A 12,400-nucleotide genomic window follows, 5' to 3' on the forward strand; every position below is an offset into this window, starting at 1 on the left:
CAGTCATGTGTATCATCCCACCACATCTCTGTCAACCCAATCAAGTCAAATTCCTCATCAGCCAGAAGGAGTGCCAATTTCTCCTGTTTATTTCCCACGCTTCTGGCATTCCCATAAAGGTATCTGAGCTCTCCCCTAGTCACCTCAGGTTTTATGTCACAATGTCTCTGCCTCAAGATGTCAGTACCCATCTGGATATCCATTGTTTGAATGCCCTGCCGTGTATCATTGTGGCTAGTGGATTCTGCTTCAGCAGTGGAACCTTCTCCTCAGACCCCAGATATGCCTAGTTTAAATCTCTCCTCAACAAATCAGCAACTCTCATGGCAAAGAGCCTCTTCTCTCTGCTTGCGTGATGAATACTGCCCCTTGCACGTAGGCTGCTTTAGTTAAACTGCGTACCAAGGTCAAGGTATCCAAAGCCCACATGCTGACACCATAGCCTTCAGCTGACCTCCTTGATACACTCCTCCCTCCAACGGCTATGGCCCCCAACTGGGAGGATTGCGGAGAAGACAACTTGCACTCCTAGGTCCTTGAGCTTTGCACCTCCATGGTCCCGTAGTCGTTCATGATCATCCCAGGGCTACTTCTTGCTGTGTTGTTGGTGCCCACATGGACAAGGAGCATGAGGTAGTGGTTAGTAGGGCAGACCAGGGTTCAGACCTAAGGCTCCACGACACTACTGCCACACAAATAATACATGGAGCAATTATCTAATTGTTCACAAGCACATCTATTCAGAGTAAGTTCTCATTCAAGCATCTTATACCTAGCACACTAAGCCCCCCTGCCTCATGACAATCTGTACCCTGGGCCTTTGAGGAACGTAGCAATGATCTCATTGTTCCCTGGTGTTACTCGCCCACTCACAGGGCTGATTTGCCAGCTGGGTCTGTGGTAGGGATTCTGTGCCAACACTCACTTACCTCATTGATTTCCCACTTCTGGACCGATTTGAGGGCACCAATCCAGTCTTCCATCTCTTTCCGGTTCTCTGCGCACAGGATGAGTTTTCGGAATGGTGTGATCACCTAGAGAAGAAAACTGCACTGTTGAGCCAGCTGCAAAGGCTGCACAGGCTCCTGGCTCGCTGTGAGACTCCACAGTCAGTGCAACCCAGAACACAATCCATACCACTCAGACAGAGCTGTCAGACACTTACACCCCTTATGGTTGTCAAACCTGGCAAGAGATCAGAGGTTTTTCACCCAACTCTAGGGAGCAAGAAGCACCATACTCGCACTCTGTCCCAGGGAGGTACACAAGCCAATTTTTAGTTCTTTCACTTCTGATCCCTACTGACCCAGAGGGAGGCAGTCTGAGACAGGGGTACAGTTCCCATTTGCTAACATTTATTTCCTGATGCCATCCAGCCACAGCCTGGAATTCTGTCCCACTGTACATTACACCTGTGTTACCAGCTAGATCAGTGGTGCCCAACCTTCTTGCCCCATGGGCCAGGTGGACAGTACCTGGTCCATCCAGGCACTAGCACATGGGACAGGCTCACCAGGGCCTGATTTGGCTACACTGAGGGGAGTGGGGGGTGTGGCCCAGCCCCAACTTGGCTGCACAGGGGAAAGGGGGCACAGCCCAGCCCTAACCCCACTGTACAGGACTTGGGAATTTGGTAGCAGGGGAGAGGTAGCAGTACTAATTGCCACTGCTCTCCTACCACCAAATTTCCTGACCCATAGAGTACCCTGCAGGTTGGACACCATGACTCCATGGGCTGGATTTGGTCCGTGGGCCCCGCTGAACATCCCTGAGCTAAATTAAATTTGCTCCAGGGTCCAATCCTGCTCCTAATGAAGTCAGTGGCAAAACTCCCAATGACCTCAGTAGGTGCAGAATTGGCCCCTGGCAATGCAGTGGGTTGAGTACATCTCCTGTACAACTCAGCTGACGCTTGGGGGTGAACTTTGCCAGTGGTTCTGAGTGGATCTGCCGCAGTTGGAGATGGCTGGACACACTCTGGGTGTGACCTGTTCTAGAAAGACTTCCAGTGGAGAACAAGGTGGGAGTCCAGGCCTTGGAGCCCAGCAGAAGTGTCTCGGGGGGCCAGGATAAGAGCGTTCATCATGTGCAGACCAGGCTCCTCCAGCAGTAGTCATCATTGGTGAAATTTATTCATCATTTCAGAAGACAGACCCAAGGCTTGCATGCCACTTACACCCTACATGCCATAGGGATCAATGTCACTCAACAAGTGCTGCATGTCTCACAATTACTTGGCTTCCAGGCTCTCCCAGCAAGAGGTGATGTTGGAAGCGACATGGAGCATCTGGTTCGGAAGAGCAATTCATCTCTTGTATCAGGGATCAACTGACCACAGGCGGCAAGCTAGCTTTAAGAGACTGCTCTGGGAAGCTCTATGGTGGGCAACAGAACTCTTCTACCTGTACCTTCAGTAGGCAACTCTAATAGTGGCCAGAGCTTCAGCCAAAGCCCACGGAAGTCAATGTGAGCATCTCCACTTACACAATCAAACCCAGTGACTGGCTGGTTGGTACCAGCACTTACTGTGAAACTGTTGTTAATGTTCTTGGTGCTCGTCTCTGCCACGCTGGCATCAGACAGGTCCACCTCATCAAAGATCAGTGACTGTGGGGAGGAAAAAGGAGAAGGTGAACAAGCAGAAGTATCAACAATTGGACCAGAAGACTGAGACAGTATTTACAGGGGGCCTCACTCTACCTCAAGATAAAGACCTAGAAATAATAAACAAGGGAACTTCCCTTTCTCCTAATGCTGGGAAAACTGACATGGGGGCTGAGAGGCCCTTCTAATTTAGGGGGTCCCCAAGCAGCCAGAAGATAAAACTCAGGTCATTTTCTAGACCATTAGCCAGTATAACATGCTTGGGATCAATCAACATCTCTGTCAGGGGAATAGTGTCTCTGAGGAGCCAGTTTTGGGGAATGCTAATTAAATGCTATATGACTATGGCCTGAGGGGGAACAATCTTCTTGAGTTTTCATGCATCTCTTGATGAGGTCCCAAAAACATTCTTAAGGAACATAAGGAGCCTGTGAGGTAAGTCTTGTGATATATCCCTGGCAAAAGCAAAAGGGATCCAAAAGTCACAGTAAATGGATGTTCCTCAAGAGAAGGCAGTGGTTCCTGGGGAAGGGACTGGATCAGGACAGGTAACCTAAATACCTATTCAACACCTGAAGAAGTAAGAACACAAAACAGGGATGCCATAGATCGATGAATCTCAAATGGTTTGATATACTAAGTTTCACCTTGGGGTGAACCCCAATTGTACCTTCATTTCTACAGAGCAGGGACGGGAGGCAGAGACCAGGTCTTCACTACAATTTTTTGCTAGCGTCTCCTGAAGTAGGTGGTTGCCTATGAAAGCTCATGCCTCTCTGAACCACTTAGTCTCTAAAGCACCAGCTGTCCTATCTTCTACCAAGTACAGCTATGTCCTCTAGGAATATGGAAGGAGGGACCCATACCTCCACACCAGCACTGCAATGCTAGCAAAACTCGGTGGGGCTGCAACTACACCAAGAGAGTAATGCTTTTGACAGCTTAGTCCATATTGTTTGTAGAGACAGTATATTAACCCCTGCAGAAAAGCACCTGTCTGCATATGCTGCATCTTCACTAAGGGGCTTTGCCAATAGAGGTGCCCTATACTGTAGTGCCAGAAATCCAGAGTGGACTGGACTGTGTTAGTAAATCAGTTGCAGTCAAGATACAAACTGGCAGCTCTCAGCTCCCAAGCTAGCGTGACTTCCAAACTTGCTGTACACTCATCTCTGATGGTCTGGCAAGTGACTGGCATGAGGCCTGTTGTAGCTGGGACTGCTACACACAGTTTTCCCAATCATTTTAAACTACAGAAGGCATTCAGCCTGGCTAAGTGAGATGTGATGCACATGGCAAAAATGGTCCAAGCTTCCTGAGCAGGCTGGTGGCTCCAAAAAATCACTGTTGATTCCACTATCATATACATCCCTTAGTGGGAAGGAATGTCAGAGGAATAGTGCTGAGTGATTTGCTCAGTCACTCCCCTGATGCAGCCCAGAACCCCATGTTAGTTCTCACAGCAGTTCAGAGGCACCACACAGACAGGTACAACCATTTACAGGGCACTCCCAGGAGCTGAAAACTAGTTGCACATACTTGAGAGAGCAAATGGGAACCAGGACACGGTTAGTCATGCCCCAAAAGGACATGGCTTACAGGTGAAATCTGCTATAGATGGATAATCCATTAGCATCAGCTCTCAGAGCTGCTTTCATGATGACTTCAGGGCTCTCCCTCCTGAGGAAGTGAGCAAGCCTATCATTCCAGTGAATGATGGATCACTCACCTGGGAAGATGAGCAAAAGACAAGAGAGGCTGGATGCTATCCGTGCACACAAATGGTTTTACAAAGGATCTACCAGCCTGTAGTACAGTCCCTTTTCTTAACGGAGAGGGAGAATCTATTGCATCACCAAGCAGAGACTCAAAGGCAAAGCTGGAAGGAAGCCTCTCTGATACTGTTATGGGCAGTGTGAACTTTTGTAAGCAGTAACCTACTTTGCCCGATGCTAGGAATAAAATCATTCATAACATTTGATGAAGTAGGTTGTTGCCTATGAAAGTGTCCCTGACACTTAGACTCTAAGGGGTCACCCTGCCTCATCTTCTGCCTAAGTTCAGGTGAACACAGCTAACTGCCACTGTTTAGGGTGGGCTTTTCCACGCCTTTAAAATCAGCCCAACTTTGCTCCCATTGATGTACCTGGAAGTGGAGTCAGGTCAGTGACAAGTGCCTTTGAAACCCCTCATCCTTAAAAATTAGGCTGAGCCAAGGCCTGGAAAGCACACAGAAAGGATGATCCTACCTTGGACTACAGCCTTCCACCTCTGAATGCTTAGTTTTCCTAAGCCGTCCTCTCTAGAGGAGACCTGTCTTGTGTGCTAGAGAGGCTGGGAAATTTCTGTTTGCTCCGTTTGCTGTACACCCATCTTCTGATGGGCTGGCAAGCAACTGACTGCTCCTGACATAGAAACTGGCATCTGTGACAGGAGAAGAACGGCCTCAGGGAGATCTGTCATTGGTGGCCACATTCTGACAATCTGTATTAATAAGCCAGAGTGTAGGTGTTTGAAGACAGAATGAACACATTAACTCCCCTGTGAGCTGGCTGTAGGTTTCAGAGGCTGGCTTGCCTGTGAGCCTGTCTGTGTCCATGCATGCCCACATGTATGTGCAGGGGAAAAAATGCTTCTAGTCCATTCAGTCTTTGTATGGCTTCTTAGCTCAGAAACAGCTGGCCCAGTGGGAGTGTAAAGGTGACCAAGACCTCAGAGGCCTGGAAAGAAGTGAAAAGTAGCCCCCCAGGTTTGACGTCTGAGCACCCCAACTGGATGGCAGAGCTCCAAGCTCCAACACACTGGATTAGCAATGGAGTGTCCTCCAACTGCCACAGGGTTTGGGGTCCCCGGGAAAGCAAAAGGGATGCTCAGACTCTAGTGGCCTAGGTGAGACCATAGACTACTGGTGAAAGTAAATGACCCCAATCCACACAGGACAAAAGAGTTCCAGCTCAAGGAGTGAGCCTTGGCTCTTTAGCTCATGCTTTTAGCTCTGGTGGCCCCTGATTCAATCCCTGCTAGGCCAGTCAAGACAGTAGCTGTCATATGTGCAGTTCCCATGGGCCCAAGGAGTGTAAAAAGTCCCCTTCCCTCCCCAAGCACCTGGGAACAGCTGGAGGCTATCCTACCTTGGAGTCCTTGGCGTAATACAGTGTCCGCCCCCGCAGCTTGAAGTATCGCCTCTTCCACCTCTGGAAGGAGCTTGTCTGCTTCAGTAACAGCCCCTCCTTCACACTCTTCTGCAAAGAAAGCCCCAGAGCCACTGTGAGCCATTCACACTCGCATCCTCCTCTAGCCCCAGGGGGCCCAAGGCTCAGCCCCTGCATGCTCAAGACATGGGGTATACACAGACTGTTCCAGTCTAGAGCCCTGGTCAGGACTGGCCACCCCATAACACAGCTATGGGGCTTCTGCGGGCTACCGGGAGAAGGGTTAACATGCTACGTATCACAGCAGCGACCTGCCATTCTCATTCCCACATGTGTAGCACTGGAACCTGAGTAAATGCAACTTTGTGGAGTTCCATGGAAGACAACAGTTCTGCCCCTGCTGAGGGTCTGGCCTATTTAATGAACTGGGATCTTAAAGTGCCTGCACATTTCATTTATTCCAACGCCTTTGACTCAGTACAAGTGAAGGTGCGTGGGAACAGGAGGCGGGCCCCTTCCCGCGGCCACTGAATGAACCTGTGTGGCCCCTCTGTTTTTGGTACACACGGAGGAGGCTTGGAGGCCTTTCCCCCCTCCTTCTACACATGTGTATAGCTTCCATTAGTATTCAGGGCGGCTGCACCCCTGCAGCGCTGGCAGAATAGGCGTAGACTAAGTGGAATACTAATGATCTCCCAGCAAGATTTCTAACCCTGCATCTTGCCTGCATCTCAATAGCACAGAAAGCACTTTGAACAGCTCAGCGTGGAGCACAGAGGGCAGTGAACACAGAGGGCACTTCAATTACGCACGTGTCGTTTTTAAATGCGTTGGGACATTAAGGATTCGATTAGATAACTGAGCTGCTAACGCTGGGACTGCAGAGACCAAAGCGGAGATGCCACGGGGACTCCAGACCCATGTGCTCTGTTGCAGATCTGCTAGCCAATCTGCCCCCCCACTCTGAGAGCAAAATGAACACTGCATTTTTGGGTTCCCACAAGAAGGGCTTTGCATCTTTCCCACACTAGACTTGGTTTGCAGTCAGTCTACACTGGATTTGCATGATTAGACATACCAGGCCCCATTCATAGATTTCATAGACATTTGGGCTGGAAGGGACCCCGGAGGATCATCGAGTCCAGCCCCCTGCCCCAGGGGCAGGAAGTCAGCAGGGATCATAGAGTCCCAGCAAGATAAGCATCCAAATGTGTCTTGAAGGCGTTCAAAATGGGTGCTTGAATCACCTCCAGCAGCAGTCTATTCCAAACCTTGGGGGCTCGGACAGTAAAGAAGTTCTTCCTTATGTCCAGCCTGAATCGGTCGCAGCAGAGTTTGTGACCATTCGATCTTGTCATCCCTTGGGGTGCTCTGGTGAACAGACGCTTCCCCAGATCATGATAAGCACCTCTGATAAACTTATAGGCAGCCACCAGATCACCCGAGCCTGCGCTTTTCCAAGCTGAAAAGTCCCATGGCTCTCAGCCTCTCATCATAAGGTCTCTTTTCCTGACCTCTGATCATGCGCGTGTCTCTCCTCTGCACTCTCTCAAGCTTCTCCACTTCCTTTTTGAATTGTGGAGCCCAAAACCAAATGCAGTACTCCAGCTGCGGCCTCACCAAGGCCAGGTACAACAGGAGAACGATGTCCCGGGATTTGCTTAAGCATCTATGGATGCCAGCCAGCGTTTTGCTCGCTTTACTAGCCGCAGCATCACATTGAAGGTTCATGTTCACCTTGTGGTCAATCATGACCCTCAAGTCCCTTTCATCTGTAGTGCTAACCAGCGCAGCACTGCCAAGCCTATAAGCATGCTGTGGGTTTTTCCTCCCAAGGTGGAGAACCTTGCATTTTTCGGTGTTGAACACCATCAGGTTCTCATCCGCCCATTTCACGAGCCTGTCAAGATCTGCCTGGATCACCCTCCTGTCCTCAGGTGTGGATGCTTTACCCTGGAGTTAAGTGTCATGGGCAAACTTGGCCAGTCCGCTTCTGACACCAGCGTCCATATCATTGATACAGATGTTAAACAGTATAAGCCCTAGGACAGAGCCTTGAGGGACCCCGCTGGTGACTGCACACCAAGATGATTGGCTTCGGTCAACCACCACCCTCTGAGTCCTACCACAGAGCCAATTCCCCAGCCAGCGGATCGTGGTGAAGTCGAGGCCGCATATAGCCAGTTTTGCCAAGAGGTGATCGTGGGATACCAGATTGAAGGTTTTTTTAAAGTAAAGATACACCACATCAATCTCTTCCCCCTTGTCCAGGTGATAGGTCACCTGGTCATAAAAGGGCTGGTGTAAACTAGGTGCAACTCCCTTGACACCAGTGGGATGATGCTGGTAGAAGAAGAGAGACAGAGTCAGGTCCCTCTTCTCCCTGCTCTGCACCTGGGCTGGCAGCACAAAAAGTTCACAGACATCTTTATTTACATACTAACTGCCCTAAGCCAACGTACCACGTCCCCATAGCTGACAGTCCAATCTCAAATCAAGGCAGTGTCTCTATTCATGCACAGACATCAGCGTTGTCCTGAGATCAGGGAACTCCTGCACGTGCTGTAGCGCTTTTCTCATCTGGGTCTACCAGGCCAGCAAAGGACAATACAGACACAGAGATCTGACCTGGCAGGATTCTTATGCTAGAACTACACAGCTGAGAGGGCACCATGGCAAAGCAGCTAAAGCTGTTGCTACAGCTCGGGAGGTGTAAATTCAAGCCTCGCTCCAGACTCATGCCAGCAGCTCACCCTCTCACTCAGCTCTGAACTGCCAGCTGGTCCTCCAGGCTGAAGAGCCAAAGGCAGCCAGGCATGACAGCAGCATGCTGTTGGCTACAGAATCTCTATGCTACCCCAATGGGCACCTGGGCTCAGGTGGCATGGTAACACATAACCTACAGTTCCACATAGAAGACAGACAGCATAGTACATTACGGATACCACAGCACTCCTCAGAAAGGAAGAAGGCTACAGTGGGCAGGATACTAGCCTGAGATCTCAATTCAACATTTACCTCTGCCACAGACTCCATGAGCAACATTAGGCAAATCGCTCAGTCTCTCTGTACCCCAGTTCCATATCTGTACAATGAGGATAACAGCACCACCCTGCCTCACAAGGCTGTTGTGAGAATAAATGCATTGGAAATTGGTAAAGAATTCAGATGCAAAATAATAGGGATCAATAAATGCCTTGAAAGAGGCTGGATGAAGAACAATATTGGGAGAGTTATACTTTCAGAAACCAAAAGGCATTATTTCCTTTTTGAAAGCAAAGCTCATTTTAGGAAATGGAACGCAGAAAACACAGTTCATGCTGCTCTCTGCAGAAGCCCATTCTCTAGGTAAAATGCAACACCACAAACATCAAGCCATTAGTATGTTACACCTACTACTCCTGTATCTGTTCTAGATACTTGCATACTTTTGCTACAGAACTGCCAACTCAGTCTGTTCAGAAATCATTCCAAAAAGAAGAATCACAAGTTTGGTTGAAATACATTTTGGGTTCTTTTTTCTGCTTCTCATCACAGCCCTTAGGCTGCACACAGATCCCCTTTTTATGCTTTTCCCCAATTGCATGAGGTAAGAATCTTACTTTTTTTTTATAATAAAATAAATAAAAGCCAAGAGATATGTAATTGACATGAATCTAGGAGCAGGGAGTTTTAAGAAACATAAGTAATAAGGTAAGATTCTGTAAAAACAATTGCAAAAGTTGGCAATGCTGTTGCTATCTTCTTTGCTATTCCAGCACCTAGTCTAGTGGTTATAATAACCAACCCAATTTGAACAGGCTATAAGCAAACTTACTTGGTTAGAGGAGTAGAACCAAGTGGTTTTCAACTTTTTTAGACTCAAGACACCCTATGTTAAACTTAAGGCACTCCTTGGAAAATTCCAGGTCTTAAGCTTTCACCATGTTTTGGCTATGAAAATAGTACAGCAATTCTTCTGTTGTAAAAGTTCAGAAAGACCCCAACAGGTCAGAAGGTTTTTGACACTATGGATTCCTACTGGAAATCTTTGAGTTTATTCTGTGTGTGGGTGTTTTGCGTACCTAACAGCGCTAATATAGCATGGCATCCTTGCATCACTCTTAAAAGGGTCTCATGGAACCCAAGGATGCCTTGGCACCTCAGGTGAAAAATCACTGATCTAAACAAATCACAACTTTGTGTATTCAATACTATTTTGTCTTCTGTTATTTCATTTCAATTATGTACTACTATGTTGATGAAAACAACAAAGCTTAATCTGCAAAGACAGATTTAAGTAAAAATCTGGCTGTTCATCTTTACATGAGTGCAGCGTACAAGAATAAAAGCTTCCTTTTATACAGTTTGTGAACCCCTGTGTGGTGCTCACTGTGTTCTGTTAGATGCTAAAAGAAACAAGGTAAAGCAGTGGTCCTCAACCTTTCTAAATCAAGGCACCCCTCAGAAAACGCCAGCTCTTAGTTTTCACTTGTTTTTGACTAAGGAAAAATAATAGAGCAATTTTTCTGTTGCAAAGAACTCAGAAAGACCACAACAGATCAGAATGGTTTTACACTATGAATTCCTGTTTGAAATCTCTGTCTTAATCCTGTGAATCGTATTTGCACACCTAATAGTGCTAACACTGCATGATACCCTTGAAAAGATCAGGGCAGCCCAGGGTGCCATAGTACCCTAGCAGAGAACCACTGAGCTAGGGCGTGTAGCTAAGCCTTACAAGTTTTCATGAATTTAATAAACATGGTTATACCAGGCCGTTGTTTCCATGTGGTTTCTTCATACTGGCTTTCTTACGGAAAGAGCAAAAAAAGACAATGATACGAGAAGAACAGAACTCAGGATTACATCCTATCTGCCATGTTTCAGCCCTGTCTTGTTCAGGGTTTAGCCTCTGACCTTGAGTTTGGAGGTCAGTCACACTAGTTCAGTAACAGAAAAGTTCCTTCTATTCTATGAACTGTTTTTGTGATTTTCTGCTGAGCAGCTTTTGTTGCTAATTAGACCAAACTAAATTTCCAAGTCTGCTACTGTATCATCATCAGCCCATGATCAATCAAATTCTCTCAAAAGTCCTGCAATTGCTTTGTGAGTTTAGCACCCCACTGGAGTCCCTTGATATGTGAAACAAGTGCTATGTTTCAAAGTCCTCCTTCTGCTCAGTGTAAATTGTAGCATACTTGTGTGCCCCTTGAATAAAAATGCAGACACCATCCCCCAGCAAGTTCCACTGAGTGCCAACAGGAAGCATCAATCCCATTATTTCTGTCAACCAATTGTGAAGCTCACAATGGTTGTGGAAGAATTTTTGAACTTCCATCATGAGATGCATTAAGTTCCAGCTCTTTCCAAGGGAGGTTTAAATACTCTGCTTAGTAAGCCAGGAGCTTGCAATAATAACAACTAGGAAGATCGCTAATCTTTTTCATGTTATTTTCACTGACTGAGCAAATGGCACAGGTCCCATTGTCCTCTCCTCCACATTCTGGGACAGCATTATCAGCAATTCGGACAGCTTTATTTGCAAATGCAGAATCAACAGTGTTTAGCAGGAATGCAACTCTCCCTTTAATTGGGCCTTTCCTCAGGTTTGATCAGACACCTTATATGAACACATTGATTCTTACAGTTCTTTCTTAAAAGTTTCTCTCCATTTCTTCATTTGTCACAATTGGCAGTGGAATTGCAAAATTAAATCTCTCTGGAGGAGTATATATACAGCAAAGTGCTTCAATCATTCTGGAAATTGCTTGTTTTGTGCTACACCAAAGGCAGCATTAATGAACAAAAGGAGCCTGCAACTTTCTTAAGCTCAAATTCTTGTCTTGTTCTTCATGGGCCAATCATCATCCAACAAAGGCTTACTGGGGATCCCTGCTATACACCAATGCAAAGAATTAAGGGGGACACAAAGTCCGTTATTCTTTTACAAGGGTTGTCCACATCACTAGATGTGTAGCTTCCACTGGGCTGCTTTTGCTCTCCGTCGTACACTGCTGAGTGGCTGTGCATATAGGCACAGGGTGGGTGGTGCACTGGAACAACACAAAGGGTTGCAGCAGATTATGTCCCCCGCCAACAAATGGGAAAACATGCAATTTTATTGACTGATACTCTAGGAAGAGCAGTGTTCTTCCACTGAGAGGCTGCAATCCAGCTGAAGTGAAATGAGACATGTTGCAGATCACAGCCTAGGGCAGGGGTGGGCAAAATACGGCCCGTGGGCCACATCTGGCCCATGAGGCCATTCTATCCGGCCTGTGGGGCCCCTACAACATTTCAGAAAATTCTATCCAGCACACAGGGCCAGTGCCAGCCGGGACCCTGCGCTCCTGCAACCCTGCTCTGGGCCCTGCCGGCACTGGCCCCGGGACACGGTGTGGGCCCCGTGCTCCCGCTAGCTTCTGCACCTGCTCACTCCCAGTGCCCCACAGCCCTGTGGTACAGGCAGAGGGTCAGAGCACAGCCCCAACCCCCTGCACACTGGCAGGGAAGAAGCTGGTACTGAGCATGGGGAAAAGCAGCCCCTCGCCTGCCCCATGGCCGGCACTCCCTGCTGCAGGCACTTGCAGCCCACGTGGGGCTGTCTGAAGCAGGCACAGGCAGCCCCATGAGAGCTGCAAGCGCCTACTGTGCAGGGTGCC

At 47.9% G+C, this 12,400-nt stretch overlaps 1 protein-coding gene across 3 annotated transcripts in view; it reads right to left on the bottom strand.

Annotated features, from left to right (window-relative positions):
• LOC109300514 (diacylglycerol kinase eta-like) overlaps positions 1-12,400 on the bottom strand; it is a 167,001-nt gene that overhangs the window by 72,245 nt on the left and 82,356 nt on the right. For all 3 annotated transcript variants that reach the window (XM_019521176.1, XM_019521174.1, XM_019521175.1), the window contains exons 2-4: positions 5,736-5,846; positions 2,527-2,607; positions 930-1,034 (exon numbers count right to left, since the gene is read on the bottom strand). In XM_019521176.1, the coding sequence (XP_019376721.1) occupies positions 930-1,034; positions 2,527-2,607; positions 5,736-5,846 (297 nt within the window). The remainder of the gene's footprint in view (positions 1-929; positions 1,035-2,526; positions 2,608-5,735; positions 5,847-12,400) is intronic.

Source organism: Gavialis gangeticus, unplaced genomic scaffold, assembly GCF_001723915.1.
Source record: "Gavialis gangeticus isolate Ggan-Ray unplaced genomic scaffold, GavGan_comp1, whole genome shotgun sequence".
Classification (NCBI taxonomy): domain Eukaryota; kingdom Metazoa; phylum Chordata; order Crocodylia; family Gavialidae; genus Gavialis; species Gavialis gangeticus.